The sequence below is a fragment of the Artemia sp. Qi Xiang Cuo genome, chromosome 16 (genome assembly GCF_049724085.1).
Source record: "Artemia sp. Qi Xiang Cuo chromosome 16, ASM4972408v1, whole genome shotgun sequence".
Classification (NCBI taxonomy): Eukaryota; Metazoa; Arthropoda; class Branchiopoda; order Anostraca; family Artemiidae; genus Artemia; species Artemia sp. Qi Xiang Cuo.
Window position 1 is genome coordinate 1326733 of NC_142809.1, and position 26211 is coordinate 1352943.

A 26211-nucleotide genomic window follows, 5' to 3' on the forward strand; every position below is an offset into this window, starting at 1 on the left:
GCCGTTATTTTGTAATTATGTTAGCAAAATCATTAAATTATGCGGACTATTTATCCAATAATTTAGTTTTAAATATTTCGATGATTTCAACGTTCACACTCTCTTATGACTTAGACTTCCTGCGAAACATTGTGTCTAGCATCTTTTTTATTACCCACTATCTTAGCGACATTCAAAACTGAATAGCGTCGTTCTTTAACTGAAGCTAAAATGCAATTGCTCTTTTTGCTGATTAAGAATTTAGACTCTTGAGAACGGTATTTGAACTCAATTAGGGGACGTCTAATTTATGTCAGAATTATCTTTAGAAAAAAGGAATTTAATTTTTTGTATTTTAAATATATCACATTTTACTCACGGTACATATTACCCTTCCCAATATTTAATGACGTCCCGTCATTAGGACGGGACGTCCTAATGTAATTTTAATTGACATTGTATTATTTTATACTTTTATATAAGCTTAATCAGGAGTGCTAAAAATTGTCTCTATTACTTTTCTTATTTTATTATACATCCCTATCTAAAATTCATCTACTGGACTAAGATTATTCATGGTTCTAGCCTAGGTACTCTACGAAAGATTTTTTTTTCTACATCTAACACTGATGACTTTTACATTTCCAACAAGTTTGAGGCTATTCTACCTTTACATAAGATTTTTTGAGAATTCACCTTTTGCAAGTTTTTTTTTTGATTTTGCTGACTATAGGGCACACTGCTTCCTATCTACGCTACATTAAATGAAAAGTACGCCAACGCTACACCTAACTCTATCTGAACATCTAACACTACATATAAGAACGATTTAAAACACACAATATTGGGTTTACCATGTTCAGTGGTAATCATTAGAACACTTTCACTGGGGATGTTTGCTACGCAACGTTAATGATAGGATGTTGGAATTTTTGAGTTATCAAAGTTATTAAGAAGTACCATATGTAAATTCACACCTATTTCATCACCTTCGTGTCTCTTTAGTGTACTCAATCTTTCCGTTGTAAATTATGGTCCTTTACTCCTTTCGTCTTGGCAAAAATTGTTAAAGCACTTACGATATAGTTTCTTCATGGAACAGTTCGAACATGATTATGTTCACACGACAAGCTTTCTTTAATTGTCAAATGGAAAATGATGCTTCCAACTACAGGTGTGGGAATATGCTATCAGAGTTCATTCTCACCTGTTTTTTGATAGTTCATAGGGTACCTTATTATTAAGGGGTTGAACACTGGGATTGCGTTCATTTTCTTCTCAGCATATTATTTTTGGGATATTTTAAAGCACATAGAGAATTTAATTCTCGTATAAAATTGTTCATTCGTGCTCTTAGGGATCACAGTTCCATTATAAAATTGTTAGTGCATGGCTTGCGTCTATTAACTTTTGCAGTGATTCCTTGTTAATCACAGGGGAATTGATGTTTGGATTAGGAACAGGTCTAACTATATCAAACTATAGTGACTCCTTCAACTTATTGTCTTTTAACTTGTCGGAGGGGTGCATTGTCACTGAGATGTTAGTCACTGGGGTTAATTTTAGTTTCTGTAATTCAATGGTTGATTTCCAGGTCCATTTTTCAGAAATTATCTCGTAACATTTATGGGATAACAGAGATATTAACCTTTCGCATTTGATAGAGGTGATAGGATGGATTCCGAGAGATGGTCGAAAGGGATTCGATGCGTGAATCTGTGACCCATAAATAATTTTTTGGGGTCATCAAATATCACAACTATACAGTCAAATGGTTCATGGGTCCATAAGGATTATCATGGGTGATATTTAGGTACTTATATCTTGTACTGGTCGATGGGGTTCTCAGGATTTATGTGATTATATAGTTCGATAATACACTGGATACTGAGATTCAAATATAATGTTACCTGATACGTAATATGGTTCGTGGTCTAGGAAACAACGATCAAAGGTAACTATAATTGTCGTAGACGAAGCTGGGATGAAAATTGCGTGGAGTGTATGGTGGGTACTCTTCGTTGGTTGAGGTATGATGAAAATAGATGCTACTAGGTTGTACCTGCACTGGACAACGCATTGAAATGATTGATTTCCAATATGTCAATCCACTTCCTGTAATAAAAATAACGAGGCAGAATCACACGTTCTTTAAAACAAATAGTCATAATACATAATAAGCAATATGATTGGTTACAATAAATGGTTAACGTTATACTACAAAGTAATATCAAGAATATGCCAATGTTAATATGCATATCTTGTTTTTAACAAACTGGCATTGTTATTTCTCTGATATAAGAGATTACTTCTCTTAACTTTAAGTAATGTCCCTTATTATTTTCCTCGGTATACTTTATTTCACACAATTTAACTTAATCTTTCTCAGCACTCATTTAATTCTGTATTAGATTTAAAATAACCATTTAAATATAAATTACGCTACATTATTAAGTTTGAGGTCTAATTTTACAACACATTTCATGCCTGCATTGTTCACGCACGTCCGTGCTGTTTAAGAAACACATGTTGCAGCGTCATAGCCACACGGTTTTACGTAAACGATACTTACAATGAGGGAACAAGATATAGCAAGGACGAGTGGAGACCTCTACACCCACTCGTTATCTAATGTCTTCCCTTTCTCTTGGCTTAGGCGTTCTCATGGGGTTCCGGGTTTAACTTTTTATTTCAGCCGTTTCCCCGTGTTCTTCTCTTGGTTTTCGCCTTCTTAGTCTCAGGATTTTTCCATTTTTAAAAGTCAATAAGGTTTTTATGGCCAGGGAAGTCGCGAATACGGAACATACGGTCAGTAGTATGTTCCACCAGAAACTGGTTGGGAACAATCCGTAGCTATTATCCACATACGTTAATCTCTGGTCTTCATCTGTAAATAGGGGGATCTGGGAATCTGATGCTTCTCTTATTTTTGTAAGCCTTAATGTCCCTTTATTCTTTTCTATTTTGGACCAAATCGAGGTTTTGATTTCCTTATTTTCTATATTGGGAATAGTGTACGACAGGTTAATTGCCTTGAAGTTGGTTATTTTTGGACTTATTATCTTTGTGCTCGTGGTAATTAACGGCGTTCGAACAGTTGACTCTTTAGTTACAAGTCGACATCCTCGTTTTATGGTTATCTTACCCACATCTTGTAACAGTAATTCTGTCCTATAACTTGGATTTATTCTTTCTGTATTATTATAGCAAGACAAAGTTCCAACAGTTTCTCTTGGAACGGAAAATAACCAAAGATCATTTCTAAGGTGTATTAATATTTCTCGCTTAGTACTTCCGATCACGACTTCTTTCAGTTGGACTGGGTACATCGTACTGGAATGTTACGGGTAGACTTTTTATATATTAAAGGAAATTATTCGAATTAATCATATGTAGTGTTACTTTTTAATTAGAATCTGTTTTTAGGAACTGATATATGTTGAACAGAAAGTATCACACGGTTTTGACTCATAAGAAGCTTTGATATATGTTTAACAAAATTTTTCTACTGCATTTTTATAGTTGTATGATTTTTACTTGTGAGTTAAAAGTTTTTAAATTATTATTCCTTTATGATGCCTATCCATTAAAATCTTTTAATCCTATACTGATTAAGTGTAATTCCATCTATCGGGTGTTTTAACCGTTCCTTCCGACTGTGTCGTTATTTTCTCCTCGACTTCTTGCGTTTTTTTCTTTTTAGTTTTTTCTAGCGAAATACGATCAAACTTTTTGTATTGTTCTTTCAAAAATTCTTGCCCTTTTAATTTTCTTTCCTTCGCGTGCGCAGCTGCTGAAGTCGGTTTTGATTTTCCTATTCCTTTAATTACCCTATGGTCTGATTCTCCGCTGGACTCTTCGGAACTGGTTTCCGACGAATCCACATTAGAACTTTTAGAGATGGCACTTTTTGAGGTATCACCTGCCCTTCCTTCGTAATTTTCTACTCCTCTGGAAGTAGAAGGTTTATTCTCCAAGTTTTCGCTTAGAGTTTTCAACTCGGGAGATTTGAAAGATTCTTGAGAGCTTTGTGAGGAATCAAGAGTTTTCGCGGGATTCCTCCACTGTTTAAATGCTATGTCTTCAGGGGGATGGGGCATTCTTTGAACTAGGGTTTCCCTCCATGAAGCCCATTGTTTAGGTTTGACCTTGGACACAGTTATATCATGATATTGTCCTTGCTGGTCATCCTTGGGAGTTTTATTCTTAGACAATGTACTTTGACTCGTTTTTATTGGGAAATTTATGAAATCCATAGCTTCTCGCAGATTTGTTTTAGTTGAATCTTCGGGAGTTTTCTTTACAGTAATACCCGGAGTCTCTACAGCTCTGTTCAACTCTTCCTGCAATGACAGGGGCCTCTCTATTGGTGTTGCAGGGGAAACCTTATCGTCTGGAAATCTTTTGGGGGGACAAGGGGTTGAAATTCTATCAGGGAAAATTGGGTTTTTGGAGATATTGTATAATCTAATTCTTCCGCGCTCTCTGATGATGAACTTTTTGGGTCTTTTGGCGTTTTTACTCTCTCTGGTATTAGCGATTTTCTCTTGGGAATAACTAGATTTTTCATAGCTAAAAATTCTTCAAAGTTTTCCTCATCACTCTCATCATCGAAATAGTCTTGCTTGAAATTAAAGGGTTTTAGCTCTGCCAATCTTGATTTAGGGGGCTCATTTTCTGCATCTGACGAATTGGTAGACGAGGGACGTGATACCCATCTCTCTGGCAATTTGGCTCTTTTTATTCGGCTAACATGCGCCTTGTAAGTTCTTACACTATCGGGGCTCTCCATTTTTAAAGTATAATCGTTATCGTACTTTTGACTATTCTGGACGGTCCACAATATTTGTTGGAAAGTTATTTGCCTTCCGTCTTTGCCTCGTTCTTTAGGTAGACGCAATCTCCTATCTTGAAGTCTATGGTCCCCTTGACTTTGGATTGGTTTCTTAGCTCTTGGTTTATTTTAAATTTGTCCAACTCTTGCCTAACTATCTTATAAGTTTTCCTCATCCTATTTATGAATTCTTGTTTGTAATCCTCCGAGTTATTGTAATACTGCCGAGATTCAATAATCTCATCATAAGGGATTCTAAAATCACGACCAAAAAGTAAATAAAATGGATTGTCTTTGGTTGTTTCTGAATAAGTAGTATTGATTACGTTAGTTAAATAAGGTAAGAATTGATCCCAATTGTTCCTATTGTCTTTTGCATAAATGCTTAATACGTTCGAAAATATTTTATGCCTATTTTCTATTTTACCAATAGCTTGTGGGTGATACGGAGATGTCACCAATTTCTCTATATTAAGAAAAATCATTAAGTCTTTTGTTACTTTTGAAACAAAATTGCTTCCGTTGTCACTTAAAACCTTATTTGGAATGCCAAATTTTAAAAATAATTTTGCTAACTCTTTACTTGTGGCGTAAGCGCCTTGACTTTTTAATGCTTTTGCAAAGGTAAATCCAGAAAAGTGATCTATAACTGAAAGAATACAAGTATGGCCTCTGTTGGAAACAGGGAAGCCTCCGCTGGTTCCATATAAGTCAAATGAGACAATATTGAAGGGGAATCTCGCAACCGGGACTCTTCCCATAGGAGGATTAGAATAAGCTTGAGGGTTTTTTCTTAAGTTACACGCTCCGCATGTACTTACAAATTCGTTAAGGGTTGTTACTGCCGAAGGCACATGAAAATATTTTTTTAATCTACGGAAATTTTTCGTTACTCCTAAGTGTCCACCTATATCCGAATGAAAATATTCAAATGCAGGTGTTATTAAGTTCTGGGGTATTACAGGTATTAATGAGGTTTGGTTTCTATTTGCCTCAGCGGTCACGATTCTACATAGTATTTCTTCAACAAGGTCATTATAAAAATTACCTATCTTCTTTTCTTAGATTTTGAATTTATCAGGTAACCCCTCGTCATTCACAAAATAAATAATAAGTGCTACACATATTTCGTCCTTTTTTGATTTCTTTTTATATTTTCTAAGGACAAGGGACAATAGTTAACCTTATTATCTTTTACTGTGTTTTTGGTTTTGTTTTTCTTACATTTATTTTTGCTCTTAGTATTGATAGCGTTAACTTCATTTTCCTCAGCTTCCAACGGAATATTTTCTGGGTATCTACTCAAAAAGTCACAAGCTGCATTTTATTTACGTTTTAAATGTTCAAATTCGTAATCTAGGTCTTGGATTTTCATAACCCATCTAGCTAGAATTCCCGTGGGGTTTTTAAATGTGCGAAGGTACTGCAAGCTTTTATGGTCTGATCGTCGTAAAAATTTTCCACCAATTAAATAGTGTCTAAATCTGTCCAAGTGGTGGATTATAGATAATAATTCTAAGTTTGTGGCGGAATAACTACTTTCGCCTTTTGACAAGGTTCTACTCAAATAGCATATAACTTTTCTATTTTTTTTGTTTAGGTGTTCCCTCTAGAGGATAAGGGTTTTCTACCGGGATTATTTGCAAAAGAATAGCGCCAATGCCCTTTGAACTAGCATCGGTTGTGACCACAAATTGTCCATTATCGAAATCAGGCACCGATAATATTGGTTCAGAAGTGAGAGCCTTTTTGAGATGGTCTAGGGAAGTTTGAGCTTCCTGGGACCAGGTAATATTTTAGGAGTTCCCTTTAGTTAATTCCGTAAGGAATTTCGCAGTTTGGGCGTAATTGTGCACAAATTTTAGAAAGTAGCCAGTAAGACCTAAAACTCCTCTTAATTCTGTCATAGTTCGACGGGGTTTGAGGTTTTTAACATTTTATTTTGTCTGGGCCTAGAGATATCTCTCCTTGCGTCACCACTACTCCTACAAATTTAATTTTAGTTTTAAATAAATTTACTATTTCGGGCCGGCATTTTAAGTTGCCCTGTCTGAATTTCTCGAACACATTAGCTAATGTTGCTAAGTGTTGTTCAGCGTTTTCTCCCGCGCATATGACATCATCAACAAAAGGAATGATATTTTTTAATCCTCTTAATAGATGCAATAATGGTCTACATAGCGCGCTTGAACTTGTTTTAAATCCAAAAGGTACTCTTAAATATTCGTATGAACAGCATTCAGCCGTAGAAAATGCAGTTTTATGTACATCTTTTTAGGCTATTTTTATTTGGTGGTAGCCTTGGGTAAGGTCCAAAGAAGTAAAAATTTTGTTTTTGCTCGAAATTGAGTCAAGAATTTCATCTATTCTTGGTAGAGGAAATTTATCGCTAACTACTTGTTTGTTGAGTGCTTTATAATCTATTATAAGTCTAAAGTCGCCATTCTTTTTTTGCAATGATCACTGGTGTACTATACGGACTTATACTGGGACGTTTAATTTAATTTTTTTCTAATTCATGAATTTTATTTTTTAACCATTCTTTGTGCTTATACGGCACACGATATGGCTGTTTTGCGACAGGACCACCAGTCGTTAAATTTGGATGTTCATAAAAATGTATCAGTCCGATGTCATCTTCAGATGCGGAAAATACATCTTTAAAATTCCATAATAATTCGCATAATTTTTTCTTAAGATCTAAGTCCGTAATATGATCCATATTAAATTTGTTTAAGAATTGCGATTTAGTTAGAGGGTCTTTGTTAATTGAGGTTTTAATGCCATTTACTAGGTTTCTTTTGGAATTCTCCCATCTATTTAAATCATTCTCCGATATAACTTGAATTTGAACTAAACACGTCCCCTTTTTTATTGTAATTTTATCATTTTCGTGGTTATTAGTTACCCAAATAAAACTTTCTCCTTTGTCGTAAGATATAATCCGTTCTTCGCATAGCAGATTTTCAGGAATTTCATTTGACGGGGTCGCAAACCATATTTCAGATTTGCTATCCACTGGTTCAATCATCTGTGATATTTGAATTCTTTGCATCGTTTTGGGAGGGACTTTTGTTTTCCGTATTGCGAATCCATAATTTTTTTCTTTATTTTCATTGTCTATTAAATTTAGGCTGGCACTATTCGTCGATAGCATTAGCTGTGCCTGAACTGCATTGGGGTTCACTACTTTTTTCCATAATTCCACTATTTTCTTGATTTCGTTTGACCTGTACTGTCGCATATCTCCTATTTTTATTTTTGCAGATTCAATACGCTTATTATTTAAATTAACTTTATTTCTGCAATGTCTCAGAATAATTGAACAAATTTCTGGTTATGCCATGTCCTCCTTGTGAGACATGAGGTTCAAAAGATTGTGACATTATACCGCTAGAAATTTTACTTACTGTTACGTTGTCTTCGTAACTTCTGTTACGATTTCTTAAGGTAGAAACTCCTTCCCCTACCTTAGGCGGGTAGACAAGCCTTTCGTTTGCCACGTCTAATAGTACTCTATTTGACCTTAAAAAATTTGCGCCGATAATGGCTTCATACGGAAAGTTATCGCATATTATAAAATTCGTCGGAAAAATTCTATTATATCTTTTTATGTCCAGGCGAATTGAACCTATTGCATCCAATTTATGCCCTGTCACGCTAGTTAAATTGGGATTATTAAAATTTCTTTGTTGCCTAATATGCGGAGGCAACATATTAAATACGCATGAGTTTATGATGTTCGCAGTAGCACCAGAGTCAATCAAAGCTTTAAAGTAAACATTTGCTACACAAAAATCATTAAATATAGGTAACTTGTTATTTCATTTTTCGCGACCAACTTTTGCGCCATTAATAGTTCGCTTAATTCTTCTGACATTTTTTTGCGTTTGAATAACTCAAAATAAATTTATTTTTTCACTTAACCTATTTTGGGAGAGGTTACTATCTCCCATGAGATATTTTAAAGGGTTTTCCTGTAATAGATTAGCGGTTATAGGCCTAATCACTTTTTTTATATATATGTCTCTATCTCTCCAATAATTAAACTTAAATTACAAAGTTTATAGCCTAATTAGTTTGCAAGATTTTCTCTATTTTCCGATCGTGCCATATGTAGCGATAAACTTTTATGGCTATACTAATTGTGGTAATAAAGATTGACCGCGTCGAAGGTAATATTGTACCTTAAAGGTAACATTACCATTCTGTATAGTTTTGGGGGTAGACCTTGCAAAAAGGTATTTAGTATGAATTTTTCATACAGTTCAACGAAAAAGACCAGGCCTTAACCTTTCTAAAGCAAATTGAACATACTATAGGTGATGACGCCAGCTTGCCAATAAATACGGTGGACAAATTGTTAACGGCATTTAAAGGTAGATTTATCGAAACTAGCTCCACAAATAAATTAAAACAAGCAATGGTATGCTTTGACCATTCACAAAACATAAGAGAATATCTTGATAATATACGCATTTCAGTAGAGGTAAAATACGGAAAAGGTTCAGGAGAACTGTATGAAAAAGTCATACTAAATACCTTTTTGCAAGGACTACCCCCAAAACTATATAGAATGGTAATATCCAAAAATATTTAGACGTTGGATCTTGCAGTTCAGGAGGCAGAGCGATTGATCGAAGTTGATACGATGGTGGCTAATCACAGTAAAGCAAAAATAAATAAACTAGGCGAGTCGAACGCAAGCCTGACCTTCATAGGCGATCAGGCGTCTCCCAATTTCTTTTCAAGGGATAACTCCCCAGTGCCACAAAGAAATAAAACGCAAGAACCTGCTAGGCAGAAAACATTAAGTTTTCAGCCTGTCAAACAAATTAGTTATGAAAATAACCCTACAATAATAAGACGCTGTATTTGCAATCGCGCTGGGCATCTCGCAAGAGAGTTCCGTTATGTCCCCAATCGCACACCAAGAATTGCTGTCGGTAGTACGCAAAATTATGGCAACCATTTGTTCGGAAGAAGCATGCCAACTAACGTGTCTAGCTCTGTTTTTGTTAATTCTACAAACTGGGCCAATTGGATATTAAATTCGTCGATATCTGATTGTCCATTGTACTGCGGAATAGATTTTGCCATCTCTACGTTCCTCGCTACCAACTTTTGCACCATTAATAGTTCGATTAATTCTTCTGACATTTTTTTTGCGTTTGATTAACTCAAAATTATTTTTTTTTTTCCCTTAACCTATTTTGAAGAAGGATATTGTCTCCTTTGATATATTTTAAAGGGTTTTCCTGTAATAGCTTAGCGGTTATAGGCCAAATCACTTTTTTTATATGTCTGTACCTCTCCAATAATTAAATTTAAATTACAAAGTTTATAGCCTAATTAGTTTGCATGATTTTCTCCAATTTCCGACTGTGCCATATGTAGCGATAAAAATTTATGGATTGTGCTTAATTGTGGTCATAAAGATTGACCGCGTTGAAGGTAATATTGTACCTTAAAGCTGTGAACTTACACCTTATAAGTTCTTCGATAGCGCCGCTTATAGCGCTAAATATTGTGCCATCGAGGCCTGTACAGCAGCAATGGGGAGTAATGTTAATGGTTGACCGCACCACCCGCTGAAAGCGAGAAAATAAAATATGTAGCTATATAAATTTAACCTCTTTTCCTTGAGTTATCTGGAAATCAATTACCTCTAATGTTATGTAGAAATCAGATCCCTGGGAACGTACCTTGGAGACATACGGACTAATTATCTGTCGTGCGACTAGATACAGACATATAAAATAAACACAAGTAGAAAAGCAATAGTTTTATTGTGAATTACATATTAGGTGTACAGAAGTGGTTCACTCCAAAAGAAAACGACAAAGACAAGGAGAAATTGGGTCTCAAAGGTAATGTTTATTGCAACAGAGACTATCCATAATTGAATTGAAAAATAGTTTTTTCACTATATCACACAAATAAAACTCCTGTGAATTGCTAGCCTTTTTCATAATTGGCCCAAGTCCTGTGGTGGGGGCCGTTACTATGTAATTATGTTAGCAAACTCATTACATTATGCAGACTATTTATCCAATAATTTTGTTTTAAATATTTCGATGATTTCAACGTTCACACTCTTATGACTTAGACTTCCTGCGAAACATTGTGTCTAGCATCTTTTTTATTACCCACTATCTTAGCGACATTCAAAACTGAATAGAGTCGTTCTTTAACTGAAGCTAAAATGCAATTGTTCTTTTTGCTGATTAAGAATTTAGACTCTTGGAACGGTATTTGAACTCAATTAGGGGACGTTTAATTTATGTCGGAATTATCTTTAGAAAAAAGGAATTTTATTTTTTGTATTTTAAATATATCACATTTTACTCACGGTACAGCCCCCTAGTCAATACCTCGCTCTTTACCCTAAAGTTCGAATTTTGTTCCAATTAATTTATCCAAAATGACGTTTAATTTATGTCGGAATTATCTTTAGAAAAAAGGAATTTTATTTTTTGTATTTTAAATATATCACATTTTACTCACGGTACAGCCCCCTAGTCAATACCTCGCTCTTTACCCTAAAGTTCGAATTTTGTTCCAATTCTTTAAAAATGACCCCTTAATCACAAAGGCCGTCAATTAGAATAAATAGCTTTTATGAAAGTACTAAAACATCTTTGGCTTAAAGAGCGAGGTACTGACTAGGTGGCGAACCCAATCATATACGTAATATTTTCTGTTTGTTTTAAGTTTTGATGTTGCTCCTTACTTTCAGTTGACAAACTTGTTTTTTTTATATTTAATTTCTGATCTTTTTTTTTAATAATGCTGGGAAATCCGGCGCCCCCTTTCATAGCAATGTCCCTTCCCGCATGAAAACTTCCTTCGTGTGAAGATCCTCCCATATAACCCCCGACACATCCCCCCCCCTACCAGAAAAAATCCCCCCTGAAAACGTCTGTATACTCCCCAATAACCAATATTATATGTTAACATTGGGTAAAGTCTATAACTTTCAGCCCTCCCTCCGGGAACTTTGGGGGATTAAGTCATCCTAAAAGACATATTTCTCATATTATCGACCATGCTGAACAAAATGGCTATCACAAAATTTTTATCGCGTGACTTTGGGAAAAAAAGAGCGTGGGATGGGGCCTAGGTGCCCTCTATTTTTTTGGTCACTTAAAAAGGGCACTAGAACTTTTAATTTCCATTCCAATGAGCCCTCCTATGATATTTTGGACAACTGGGTAGATACGATCACCACTGGGAAAAAAACCCAAATAAACACGCATCCGTGATCTTTCTTCTGGCAAAAAATACAAAATTCCACATTTTTGCTGATAGGAGCTTGAAACCTCCACAGTAGGATTCTCTGACACGCTGAATCTGATTGTGGAATTTTCATTAAGGTTCTATAGCTTTTACGGGGCCTTTCCCCCTTTTTTCGAAAATCAGCCAACTTTTCTCAGGCGCGTAACTTTTGATGGGTAGGTTTAAACTTGATGAAACTTATATATTTCAATCAGCATTAAAATCTGATTCTTTTGGTGTATCTATTGGTATCAAAATCCCGTTTTTTAGAGTTTCGGTTACTATTGAGCCGGGTCGCTCCTTACTTACAGTTCGTTCCCACGAACTGTTTGATTAAAACTAAATAGGGTGCTATGATTGTGTTGATTCTACAAAATTATAGCTTCCCCTTTTTTCTAAAACCATGTTTATGAACATTGGGCAATTTGAATAAACTATGGCCCTTCACTGTGGGACTGGGTGGGTCACATTATTGTTAGAGTCATATTTATCTGACATGATTATTTTCAGCAATATGGCCGTTGCAATTTTTTTTTCGTGATGACCTACGGTTTTCTCTCAGGATAATGGGCCTTCAGTTACTTTCAGACCTGGAATAAGCACTAGAATTCTCAGTTTTTAATCGAACGAACCTTCTCCTGAGTTTATAAAACCCACTTTTTGATATAAAGTAACCAGGCCAAAAGGATAATACACGGGATTGGCTTTGCTCTTTACTAAGTAAATGCTGATAACTAAAAGTTCAAATAGGGATAAAATCCTTTTAATAGACAGTGTTTCACAAACAATGATATAAATTCACAAAAATACCAGATATTTCGGTCACATATGCAGTGACCGTCATCTGTATGCAGTGACTTCATACTGTCCAATCAAGCTCTAACGATCAGTCAAGCGCAAAGTATCCCAATCAAGCTCTAACGTTTTTAGGCAGTTCTTTGGATGATCATCAAACTCTGAAGCTTCTGTAGATTCATCAGGTTTTGTCCATGGATTTCCATACCTTACTGTCGTAAACAGACTATTTTGTTTTTGCTTCCTGTTCTTCAGAATGGGTAATTCACTTCCGGTTTAAGAGGTAAAACGCGAGAGTCAATTTGCTTCGCCAAAACCCTGTTCTCTAAGGTTAAGATGAGCCCATGTACAGTATATTTATTAGTACTCACGATGTTGTGCATGATTTTAATTTATCAATGGATATATTTATATTTTCGGATATCTTTTGCATTATGGAGATCTTTATTGATTCCTCACAAATTCACGTTTTCTGCGTTGATCTTGTAACAGTTTTCGGCATTTCTGTTTTTAGTTGATTTTTTTCAGGTGTTATGGAGAAGCTTGGTCTAGGTCCCAAAGTTTTAATGAAATCAAATCCTCGTCTTATTTATGCGAGACTAACTGGGTTTGGTCAAGATGGACCGTATGCACAAATGGCTGGTCATGATATCAACTACGTTGCTCTCTCAGGTAACTTCAATGCAAGAAATCTCTTCACTAGTACTGTGTAGGACCAGCTTTTTTAATTTTTTGTACTCCGTAACTCATAAATTTTTCATATATGTTCAAGAGTAAAATTTTTAGCACAACATGACTAGCAAATTTATTGGTTTTATGGACAATAAAATATTGATATTGTACTATTTTCATAATCCAATCCAATGGGGGGGGGGGCAGTTAGTCGTTTATTGCGTTTCATTAGACTAGAGTGCTTCCAAAGACACCCAGTACACGTATTATTTACTTTTTAACATTCGCACCTTGTGCTACTGATCATTACTGATTGACAACCTATAAATCTTGCTTAATCTAAACTGACGCCTATTTTAACGTATTACTGAATTATCCCGATTGAATTGATTTGAGTTTATTTGAAATAGAGCACAAGTATAAATCAGCCCCTCTTCTATTAATATTGTTAATTAGAAAAACTTTTTCCATAAAATAAGTTTTTTAAAGAAAAGTAAAGAACTCCATTAAACAAGAAATGAGCAAAAATAAATGAAATCATAACGAACACAAATTACAAAAAATAACCGAGTCAAACTCAAAACTAGCAGAAATTAACATGAGTAGGGCTCAAAACCCCTGTGCCTTCCCAAGGCCAGAACATAATTTGCACTTTGCTGAAAAAATATAAATGTTTTTACTTTTATAATTTAAATAAATCAAATAATAGTGATATTGTGATTACTAAACATCCTCAGTCATTCTTGGGATACTGCTGAGATGCCTTATTGGCAATTAGCATTAACAGAGTGCATTTTGATTTAATCTCAAGGCAACATTTAGTTTTTAAACATAATGGGCAAATGGGACGGTGGGAGTGGAAAGGGACTAGTTGCCCTCCTAACACTTTCGACCATTAAAAAGGGCATTAGCCATTTCTGTTTTCAATCGAATGAGCCCATTTCAAAGTTCATAAGAGAACTCCTTCGATGCGAAGTGCCCTGGTCTAAAAAAAAAGGAAAAAATTATAATAAATTGTACCCACATCGATCTTTACTATAAAAATGTCAAGCCTTACAATCAGTTTTGACTAATAAAAAGGGCACTAGCCCTTTTAATTTCCAATCGAATGTGCCCACTTTGAGTTTCTATGACTACGCTTTCTATAAAACCTCATATGCCCCCAGGGCATAAATTATAACCCCTGCCATGAGGGCTATGAGGGGGTTGTCATCCTCAAAGACCTAATTTCCAGAACTTTCAACTACGTTAAAGAAAATTGCTATCTCAAAATGTTGATTGGATGTGCTTGGGGAAATGGTGGGCGTAAGAGGGGCGTTAGTTGCTCTCCAATCACTTTCAGCTATTAAAAATGCTCTAGCCGTTTCAATTTCCAATCGAATGAGCCCTTTTGAAGTTTCTACAACAACGCTTTCAATAAAAACCTTATATGCCCCCAGGGAATAAATTATAGCCCTTGTCCTGAGTGCTGGGGGGGGATTGTTATTCTCAAAGACCTAATTTCCAGAACTTTCAACTACGTTGAAGAAAATTGCTATCTCACAATTTTGATTGGATGTGTTTGGGGAAATGGTGGGCGTGAGAGGGGGTTAGTTGCCCTCCAATCACTTTTGACTATTAAAAAGGGCACTAGCCCTTTAAATTTCCAATTGAATGAGCCATTTTTGAAGTTTCTACGACAAAGCGTTCAATAAAAACCTTATATGCCCCCAGGGCATAACTTACAACCCTTGCCCTGAGGGCTGTGAGGGGGTTGTCATCCTCAAAGACATATTTTCCATACCTTTCAACTACGTTGAACAAAATGGCTATCTCAAAATTTTGATTGGATGTCTTTGGGGAAATGTTGGGCGTGAGAGGGGGGTTACTTGCCATCCAATCAACCGTTTCAATTTCCAATCGAATGTTTCCTTTTTGAAGTTTCTCCTACAATGCTTTCTATATAAAAAAAAACCTTATATGCCCCCAGGGCATGACTTACAACCCTTGCCCTGAGGGCTGTGGGGGGGGGGGGGGTATTATCCTCAAAAACATAATATCCAAACTTTTTAACTACATTGAATAAAATTACTATCACAAACTTTTGATTGGATGTGTTTGGGGAAATGGTGGGGGCGAGAGGGGTGTTAGTTATGCTCCAATCATTTTGGACTTTAAAAAAGGGCACAAGCTCTTCTAATATCCAATCGAATGAGCCCTTTTTGAAGTTTCTACAACAGCACTATCTATAACAACCTTATATGCCCCCAGGGCATAACTTACAACCCTTGCTCCGTTGGCTCTGAGGGGGTTATCATCCTCAAAGACCTAATTTCTAAAACTTTAACTACGCTGAACAAAATGGCTATCTAAAATTTTTTATTGGATGTATTTGGGGAAAACGTGGGTGTGAGAGGGTGGTTAGTTGCCCTCTAATCACTTTCAACTATTAAAAAGGGAACTAGCCCTTTGAATTTTCAATCGAATGAGCCCTTTTTTAAGTTTCTAAAACAAAGCTTTCAATAAAGACCATATATGCCCCCAGGGCATAAATTACACCCCTTACCCTGAGGGCTGTGGTTGGAGTGTCATCCACTTAGATATAATTTCCAGACCTTTCAACTACTTTGAACGAAATGGCTATCTCAAAATTTTGATTGGATGCGTTTGGATAATGGTAAGCGTGGAAGGGGTGTTAGTTGCCTTCCAATCACTTTTGACTATTAATAAGGGCACTAGACATTTCAATTTCCAATCAAATGAGACAACGCTTTCTATAAAAAAAAACCTTATATGCCCCCAGGGCATAACTTACAACCCTTGCCCTGAGGGCTGTGGGGGATGTCATCCCCAATGACCTAATTTCCAGGTTCAACTACGTTGAACAAAATGGCTATCTCAAAATTTAGATCGGCTGTGTTTGGGGAAAAGGTGGGCTTGAAAGGGGGGTTAGTTGCCCTCCAATCACTTTCGACTATTAAAATTCCACTAGCCCTTTTAATTTCCAATCAAATGAGGATTTTTTGTCTCTGCTAGAACGCTTTATATAAAAACCTTATAAGCTCCCATGGCACAAATTATAGCCCTTACCCTGAGGGCTGTGAGGGAGTGTCCTCCTCAAAAATATAATTTCTATGTAAAAATCAACTACGCTGAACAAAATGGCTATATCAAAATTTTGATTGGATGTGTTTCGGGAAATGGCGGGCGTGGAAGGGGTGTAAGTTGCCTTCCAATCACTTTTGACTATTAAAAAGGGCAAAAGCCACTCCAATTTCCAATCGAACGAGCCCTTTTCGAAGTTTCTGCGACAACTCCTTCGATACGAAGTGCCCTGGTCTAAGACCAAGAAATCAAAAAACCAAACAATAAAAATAGATTGTGCCAACATCGTTCTTTACTTAGGCAGCGCTATTGCGCTGCCTATGATTTCTGTTCGTTTTGGGTTTTATTTATCGATGCTATTTTGTGGTAGTTTCGCTTTTGGTAGATTATTTGATTTTATCTTTGCTCATTTTTGGTTTAATGGAGTTCTTTACTTTTCTTTTAAAAACTTATTTTTTGGAAAAGTTTTTTTAATTAATTTATTTTCGTTTTATATTGACATAGTCTTGTCAGGGGAAAAGAAAATAATTCTTTAAATCTTTTCGTTTTTTAAGACTTTATAGTTTGGCCTGCTATTGTTATGCTGGAGAAAAATTTTCAGCAATTTTTAACAACATTCACCCTTTTAAAAATCTGGACACAAATGGTAGTGTTTAATTTAATTTCATACCTCCTCTTGTTGACCTGAAATCGAAAACTTGATACCCTTCGCAAAAAAATCTGTTTACTTTCTTTGATAGCTTGAATACACTTTCGCTATTTTGATTTGGTTAAATTTTCAGAGCAGAAGTAGCCCCGAAAATTTGAACATAATACCCTGAGTCTTTCTTGGGATACTGCTGAGATGCTATATTGGGTATTAGCATTAACAGAGTGCATATTAATTTAATCTTAAAGCAAAATTTAGTTTTTAAACATAATGGGCAATTGGGTGGGTGGGTGTGGGAGGGGGATTAGTTGCCCTCCAATCACGTTCGACTATTATAAAGGGGATTTGCCCTTTATATTTTCAGTCGAATGAGCCCTTTTCGAAGTTCCCACGACAACTCCTTCGATACAAAGTTCCCTGGTCTAAACAACAACAACAAAAAAAAATAATACATTATACCCACTTCGACCTTTACTATAAAAATGTCAAGCCTTTCAATCACTTTCGACTATTAAAAAGGGCACTAGCCTTTTCAATTTCTAATCGAATGATTTTTTTTTAGTTTCTACGACAACGCTTCCTATAAACACCTTATATGCCCCCAGGGTATAAATTACAACCCTTGCCCTGAGGGCTGTGAGAGGGTTGTCATCCTCAAAGACCTAATTTCCAGAACTTTCAACTACGTTGAGCAAACTGGCTATCTCAAAATTTTGATTGGATGTGTTTGGGGAAATAGTGGGCGTGAGAGAATTGATTGAGAATTCAGAATTGATTGAATTGATTCAATTTCCAATCGAATGAGCCCTTTTGAAATTTCTACGACAAATCCTTCGATACGAAGTGCCCTGGTCTAAAGGAAATAAAAAATAATACATTGTGCCGTTCTTTACTTAGGCAGCGCCATTGCGCTGCCTATGATTGCCAATAGTTTATTTTATTACTGGCATGGTCAATAATATTTATCATAGGAGTTTAATATTGAAGTATTTTTACACATATTGTTTGATAAAAAATCCTTTAGTCTCTTGATAAGAATTGGTTTGAACAAAAAACAGTTGGTTGCTGATCAGACAAACATCCGGTGTTGGTTTTCTCCTTTATTGTACACCCTCATTGAATAACTATCCCTCAAATGAGATTTTGTATATTCAGATCTAGACCAAAATATTGCCAGTATTACGTGTTGTCTTGTGCAATGGCTTAATTGCCTGTAACATCATTCAAAAAGCGTTTGAAATCTGTATGGAATCCAAGTTTGTCTCTGAGAAAAACTACTCACGCCAAATAATATTACCTGGGAAAATTATAAAATTAATCGTGATACCCCAAGCGAAATATTAGCTGTATTTAATCTTTAATATACCGTTTCCCTCAAGTGGACCAAAGATGAACGAGAGAATTTGTTTACTCAATACAAGAAAACAATGCAACCAAATAATTCATTTCTAACAGAGCTGATTTCATTGTGTTTTTAGTCTATTTTTAAGCTCAATAAAAACACATTTTAACAATTTTAAGTTTTTAATGTTATAATTATAAAAGAGAAAATGTCTGAAGTATCATCTATTGTATTTATATTCTATTTTAACTGCTTGTTTTATTATATAAATACATTTTGGGTCATTTTGACTATATTGGCTTATTTTAACAATAAATTTTGCCATTTATCTGGTAATAACGACCGAGAATAAAGAAGCACATTCACATGTAAGGTGAAAAGTGTATTTTGTATGACTTTTCTCTTTAATTAATTTAATTGTTTTAATGGGTGTCAGGTTTCAGATAGAATGAAAGTATGGTGTTGCATAGATATGCACAGATGAAGTGCCTAAATTAATGAAACAACAAATTCACCAAATCAGTTAAGGTTCCTGTTCCTCCTCCAAGTCGTGTTTGTTATTTTTCCGTCCATTGGTCTTAATATTTGAATGTAAGGCAACAATTTTTATGCTATTCGATAGTTGCGATCCAGTTTTGTTTTGTTTATCGAATTTCATTTTGAAATCTGTTTTTAACGAATATAAGGATTAATTCGTCAGCATGAAGAAAACAGTATAAATAAAAAAAGAAAAAAAACACAAATTTATGCTAGGAAAGATTGAACAGGAAAATGAAACGCTGACCAGGCAGTGCATGGAAGGTAACCTTGACATGAGCAAATAAATAAAAACATTTAAAATAAGCGAAATGTGCTTCTGCTCCATCATCAAAGCTAGAGGAAATAACCCTTATCGTTTTCGTTTTCAGAGTAGGCTATAATGATTATGTCCAAATGACTCATTCTAGGTTTTATTTCTCAGTCTAGATTTATTTGAGAATTACGATATTTATCTGCTTGACGACCTAGATCCTTTTGGACTAACAGAAGGAAGTCAATGCGTTCTAGAATGCTTAAGAACCGAAGAAAGAGGCCGAATCAACAGAGATGTCTCGCAGAATTGGTTACTTGGGTCTTGTATGTTAAATGCCTTTTTACAATAACTTACTCACACCTCCTTTGCGTTTTTCGTCTAAAAAACTGATTAAAAAAAAAAAAATTGTGTCTGGTGCATTTTTAAGTGCTAATGGTTGATGTAAAAAAAAATTCTGGTCATGTCACTGTTTCATTTTGAATTGTCTGTAGTACCTACTTATACTTTTTGTGGCGCCAAATACGAATACCCCACTTGGCATCCAGAAGAATATAACTACTACTACTAACAACTCACTGCAGCACCAAGCCGACTGAGACCAACTTAGCTACGAAATCCCCTTCTCCATCCCAATCTATTCAAAGCCTCCCTCTGTAGGCCCTCCTAAGAAGGTCTTATTTCCCTTAAATTTTTCTTTACGACGTACTACAACCCCATTCGGTGAAGATCTGCTTTTCGTTTGTGCCTAGACGGTTGGCCGACAAGGACAATATTTACCAATCTGTCAGCCTTCATCCGCAGAACATTTCCTAGCCATCTTATCCAAAATACTATGTATAACCAACTCTCATCAGTTGCGAACTCGTCCCAGCTCTTTGATGTACCAGATGGCCTTCTGTTTTACGCATCAAAAGGTGTATTTCCGTCACCTGGCAATTTCCTGTACAGTCAATTTGTAATGCAATTAGTCAGTCTTCAGCAGATCTACGAATCCAATAGGCATATCGTCTTCTATCTTGACTCACAAAATGTTTCTGCCAGTTGCAGTTCCTGTGGGCTACAATCGAAAGCAGCAATAAAACCCAGCACAAAATTGATTATAGTATTATTATAAGGAGTTTATAATGATAATATAATAAATATAAAATAATGTAATAAATAATATAATAATAATAAAATTATATTAATATCAATAAAACTAATTGTGGGGAGACCATAGTGCTTATAGTTTTTTTTTTAATAAGACGAAGAATGAAAATCTGGTCAGTTGTCCTCTTCCTTTTCATAATATGCACTGGTTTTCGCGTGTTTGCTCATCCCTTGCTTCATTGAACCTTTTACGCAGATCCATGCATATCCATGAATGATGTTCCTTAGTAGCTGTGGCATCCACATGTGTCCTCTTTTTAACGCTGGGATTGTCATGGACACCTTCCAATCAGACGGTAAGGTCTTTTTCTCAAAGTTTTATTTTTTTCACTTCAACATATTGCAAGAATTTCTAAACCTCAGCATGGAGACCATCTTTGTCAGGTGATTTGTTCTTTCTTAGCAGCTTGATAGCGGTAGGTATATCTAAAGATGCGGTGGTGCCATTTAGATTTCAAATGGAGGGATTTTTACGGTTGGTGACAGTTCTGCATATTAAATTAGTTCTAACTATTTTCTGATAAAAATAAAATAGTTTTAGAAAAAGAAAGTGGTCAATTGTGGAAAATCTCAGACTGGATCCTAAGTAACTTTTAACTGATGTCATAATTTGTTTGCTTTGCATAGGGCTCTGATCATTTATACGTAAATGGGCTCTAGAAGAATTATTAATGCTTGATGGCAATATTTTTCTTCTGTGATGGCATGGTGACGACACAGATAGAAGATTGGAATAAAGGAGTTTTTGATGCAACTTTGAATCGTTCTCAAATTCATCCTTGTACTACACAGTATCGAAGGTCAATCTAAATAGGGGGGGAAACTTCGTGAGGAAGTCCTCAGCTGAGAACTAAATCTCAAAACTTATCAGGATTGGAGATTAAATAATCGATATAGCTTGTAAGACTGCTCTAGTCAAGGAAAAAGCAGGGGCAAATTTGTATGATGACCCTCCTTTCTCTCTTTCTCTCTCTCTGTCTTTTCCCAGAAGATACCTCCAGGGCCAGTCTAGTGAAGAAAGGAGACCTCCTCTCCTCCCACATAACAAGAATCTAAGAACTGGCAGACTATATAATATAAATACCGTCATCATAGGCAGCGCAATAGCATTGCCTAAGTAAAAAACGATGTGGGCACAATGTAATGTTTATTTCTTGGTCTTAGACCAGGGCACTTCGTATCGAAGGAGTTGTCGTAGAAACTTCGAAAAGGGCTCATTCGATTGGAAATTGGAGTGGCTAGTGCCCTTTTTAATAGTCGAAAGTGATTGGAGGGCAACTAGCCCCCCCCCCCCAGGCCCATCATTCCCCCAAACACATCCAACCCAAATTTTGAGATAGCTATTTTGTTCAGCGTAGTTGACTTCCAGATAGAATATATATATTTAAGGAGGTCACTCCCCCACAACGCTCAGGGCAAGGGTTTTAAGTTATGCCCTGGGGGTGTATAAGAACGATGTCGGCACAATGTATTATTTATTATTTTTTTTCCTTTAGACCAGGGCACTTCATATCGAAGAAGTTGTCGTAGAAACTTTGAAAAGGGCTTATTCAATTGAAAATCGGAGTGGCTTGTGCCCTCTTTAATAGTCTAAAGTGATTGGAAGGAAACTAACACCCCTTCCAGGCCCACCATTTCCCGAAACACATCCAGTCAAAATTTTGAGATAGCCATTTAGTTCAGCGTAGTTGATTTCCAGATAGAAAAATGTTTGAGGAGGTCACTCCCCCACAACCCTCAGGGCAAGGGTTTTAAGTTATACCCTGAGGGCATATAAGAACGATGTTGGCACAATGTTTTGTTTATTAGTTTATTTTAATTTAGACCATGGAAGTTCCTGTCGAATAAATCGCCGTCGAAACTTCGGATAGGGCTTATTCAATTGGAAATTGTAGTGTTTTGTGCCCTTTTTAACAGTCGAAAGGGATTGAAAGGAAACTAAGACCCCTTCCACACCCACCATTTCCCAAAACACATCCAATCACAATTTTAAGATAGCCATTTTGTTCAGCGTAGTTGATTTCCAGATAGAAAAACGTTTTTGAGGAGGACACACCCCCACAACCCTCAGGGCAAGGGTTGTAAGTTATGCCCTTGGGGCATATAAGAACGATGTTGGCACAATGTATTATTTACTATTTTTTTCCTTTTGACCAGGGCACTTCGTATCGAAGATGTTGTCGTAGAAATATTCGCAAAGGGCTCATTCAATTGGAAATTGGAGTGGCTTGTGCCCTTTATAATAGTCGAAAGTGATTGGAAGGCAACTAACACCCCTTCCACGCCCACCATTTCCCGAAACACATCCAATCAATATTTTGAGATAGCCATTTTGTTCAGCGTAGTTGATTTCCATATAGAAATTATGTTTTTGAGGATGACACCCCACCCCCCCCCCCCACAGCCCTCGGGGCAAGGGTTGTAAATTATGCCCTGGGGGAATATAAGGTTTATATAGAACGCGTTGTTGTAGAAACTTCAAAAAGAGCTCATTCGATTGGAAATTGAAATGGCTAGTGCCCTTTTTAATAGTCGAAAGTGATTGGAAGCAACTGACACCCCTTCCACGCCCACCATTTCCCCAAACTCATCCAATGAAAATTTTGAGATAGTCTTTTTGTTCCACGCAGTTTAAAGTTCAGGAAATTATACCTTTGAGCAGGACACTCCCTCCACAGTCTTCAGGGCAAGGTTTATAAGTTATGCCCTGGGGGCATATAAGTTTTTGTTGAAATCTTTGTCCTAGAAACCTGAAAATGGGCTCATTTGATTGGAAATTCTAAGGTCTAGCACCCTTTTCAATATTCGAAAGTGATTTGAGGGCAACTAACCCCCTCTCACGCCCACCTTTTCCCCAAACACATCCAATCAAAACTTTTAGATAGCCGTTTTGTCCAGTGTCGTTGATTTTGATGTCCAGTGTCGATTAACTTCGAAAAGGAATCATTCGATTTGAAATTGGAGTGGCTAATGCCCTGAAAAATCAAGAGAATGTAACTGTGACAAGGTAAACCCACGGCCCAAAGAGAGACCTACACATCCAACAGAGACACACAAAGCCCAAAACGACACAAACAGCCAAAAGAGACACACACAGATCAAAAAGATTCAAACTGCCCTAAAGAGACACACAGCCTAAAGAGACATAAACAGCCAAAAGAAACTCACACAGACCAAAATGACTCAAAACTGCCCAAAGAGACACACATAGCCCAAAGAAACACAAACAGCCCAAAGAGACCAACACAGACTAAAAAGACTCATATCGCGGGGGGCTGGGCATGGTTGAAGTTGTTTTCACGTAAAAATACCCTCCACCTCTTCCATGGAAAATTCCCCCCTCAAGAAAATCCCATTCCTGTCGACTTTTGGAAGGTGTTTCTTCATTTTTCGATAATCAGGCAATTTTCTCAAGCTCATAGCTTTTGACTGGCAACACTAAAGTTATTGAATCCTAAATCTTTTGGAAACAGCCTCTATTTTCTGTCCGTTTTTAAGTTTTGATGTTGCTCCTTACTTTCAGTTGAAGAAACTTTTTTTTTATAATTTAATTTCTGATCGAGGGGGGTTGGGCACGGTTGAAGTTGTTTTCACGTAAAAATACCCTCCACCTCTTCCATGGAAAATTCCCCCCCTCAGGACAATCCCATTCCTGTCGACTTTTGGAAGGTGTTTCTTCATTTTTCGATAATCAGGCAATTTTCTAAGACTCATAGCTTTTGACTGGCTACACTAAAGTTAATGAATCCTAAATCTTTTGGAAACAGCCTCTATTTTATGTCCGTTTTTAAGTTTTGATGTTGCTTCTTACTTTCAGTTGAGGAAACTTTTTTTATAATTTAATTTCTGATCGCGGGGGACTGGGCTCGGTTGAAGTTGTTTTCACGTAAAAATACTCTCCACCTCTTACATGGAAAATTCCCCCCTCAAGACAATCCCATTCTTGTCGACTTTTGGAGGGTGTTTCTTCATTTTTCGATAATCAGGCACTTTTCTCAAACTCATAGCTTTTGACTGGCAACACTAAAGCTAATGAATTATAAATCTTTTCGAAACAGCTTCTATTTTCTGTCCGTTTTTAAGTTTTGATGTTGCTCCTTACTTTCAGTTGAAGAAACTTTTTTTATAATTTAATTTCTGATCGAGGGGGGCTGGGCACGGTTGAAGTTGTTTTCACGTAAAAATACCCTCCACCTCTTCCATGGTAAATCCCCCCCCCTCAAGACAATCCCATTCCTTTCGACTTTTGGAAGGTGTTTCTTCATTTTTCGATAATCAAGGCAATTTTCTCAAACTCATAGCTTTTGACTGGCAACACTAAAGTTAATGAATCCTAAATCTTTTGGAAACAGCCTCTATTAAAAACTTTGCCAAGATGTCTCGAGTTACGCATTAATCTCTACGATAAAACAAGCTTGCAATGCCCGTTTTTCCAAAAGGGAGCATTTCTCTAATTACAAAGACAAATGCCTTTTAGTTACATTGGAAAAGATTTTTGAAGGAAATAACTATTTCTATCGTTTTTTTTAATGGGCACCAAGTAAAGAAAAACCACACGGAATCAGGCAACAGAGTCTCTCAAACCCCGTAAAAATGACTCAAACCCCCCCGTGCAACTGAACCCCCTTTAACTGAACCCTCGTGCAACTCAACCCCCCCCCCCCCTGTGCAACTCAACCACATTTAACTAAACCCATGTAACTGAATCCGCATGTAACTGAACCCCCGTGCAACAACTCCCGTGCAACTCAACCCCATTTAACTAAACCCCCGTGCAACTGAACCCCCCATGTAACTGAACCCCTGTATAACTGAAACCCCGTACAACTGAACCCCCGTGCTACTGAACCCTCGTGCTACTGAACCCTCGTGCTACTGAACCCTCGTGCAACTCGACCCCATTTAACTAAACCCCCGTGTAACTGTACCCCCTTTAACTGAACCCTTGTGCAACGCAACCCTCCATGCAACTCAACTCCCGTGCAACTCAACTCCCTAGTGTTAGACTTTGACTTTTCATCCCGATTAAATTAAAAAAAATAAGCATCTTCAACTAGAAATAAGGAGCACCATTAAAAACTAAGACCTTTAAACTGACAACACTGTCCAAATGTCACCTGTCTATTATACAGTACACAATCAACCCATCTCCCTCAAAACACTTTTCAGCCGTTTCTTGTTAAATTTTTTTATTTCTAAACTATTTTAAATTGACAACACTTTCCAAAACATCACTTGTGTATTATACAGTAAACAATCACCACATCTCCTCCAAAATACTTTTCAGACATTTCTTGTTAAAATTTTTTATTTCAAGTCAATCCTTAATGGGATAAAATTCGCAAAACCTACACTCCAATTCGCAAATCTCATTACCCCTTTTTAACTATCAATCAAACAATTCTGATTGTAGTGTCCCGACCTACATTCTTATGAAATTCTTATTAATAACAGAAAAAAAACTGTTTGACCACATTATATTATTACGACCATACTCTCAAAACATGTTTGACCACATTATACACCGCCAAATAACCAGTCTGGTAATCATAGCATGGGAATTGCTATTGGGCCAACCAAAGTATAAATTAGACCTCTACTATTATGCATGTGTGGGGGGATACTTTCCCCCCCCC

General features: G+C 36.4%; 1 protein-coding gene across 3 annotated transcripts in view; it reads left to right on the forward strand.

Moving 5' to 3' along the window:
- LOC148942467 (alpha-methylacyl-CoA racemase-like) overlaps positions 1–26211 on the forward strand; it is a 65278-nt gene that overhangs the window by 17682 nt on the left and 21385 nt on the right. For all 3 annotated transcript variants that reach the window (XM_089102755.1, XM_089102754.1, XM_089102756.1), the window contains exon 4: positions 13415–13558. In XM_089102755.1, the coding sequence (XP_088958881.1) occupies positions 13415–13558 (144 nt within the window). The remainder of the gene's footprint in view (positions 1–13414; positions 13559–26211) is intronic.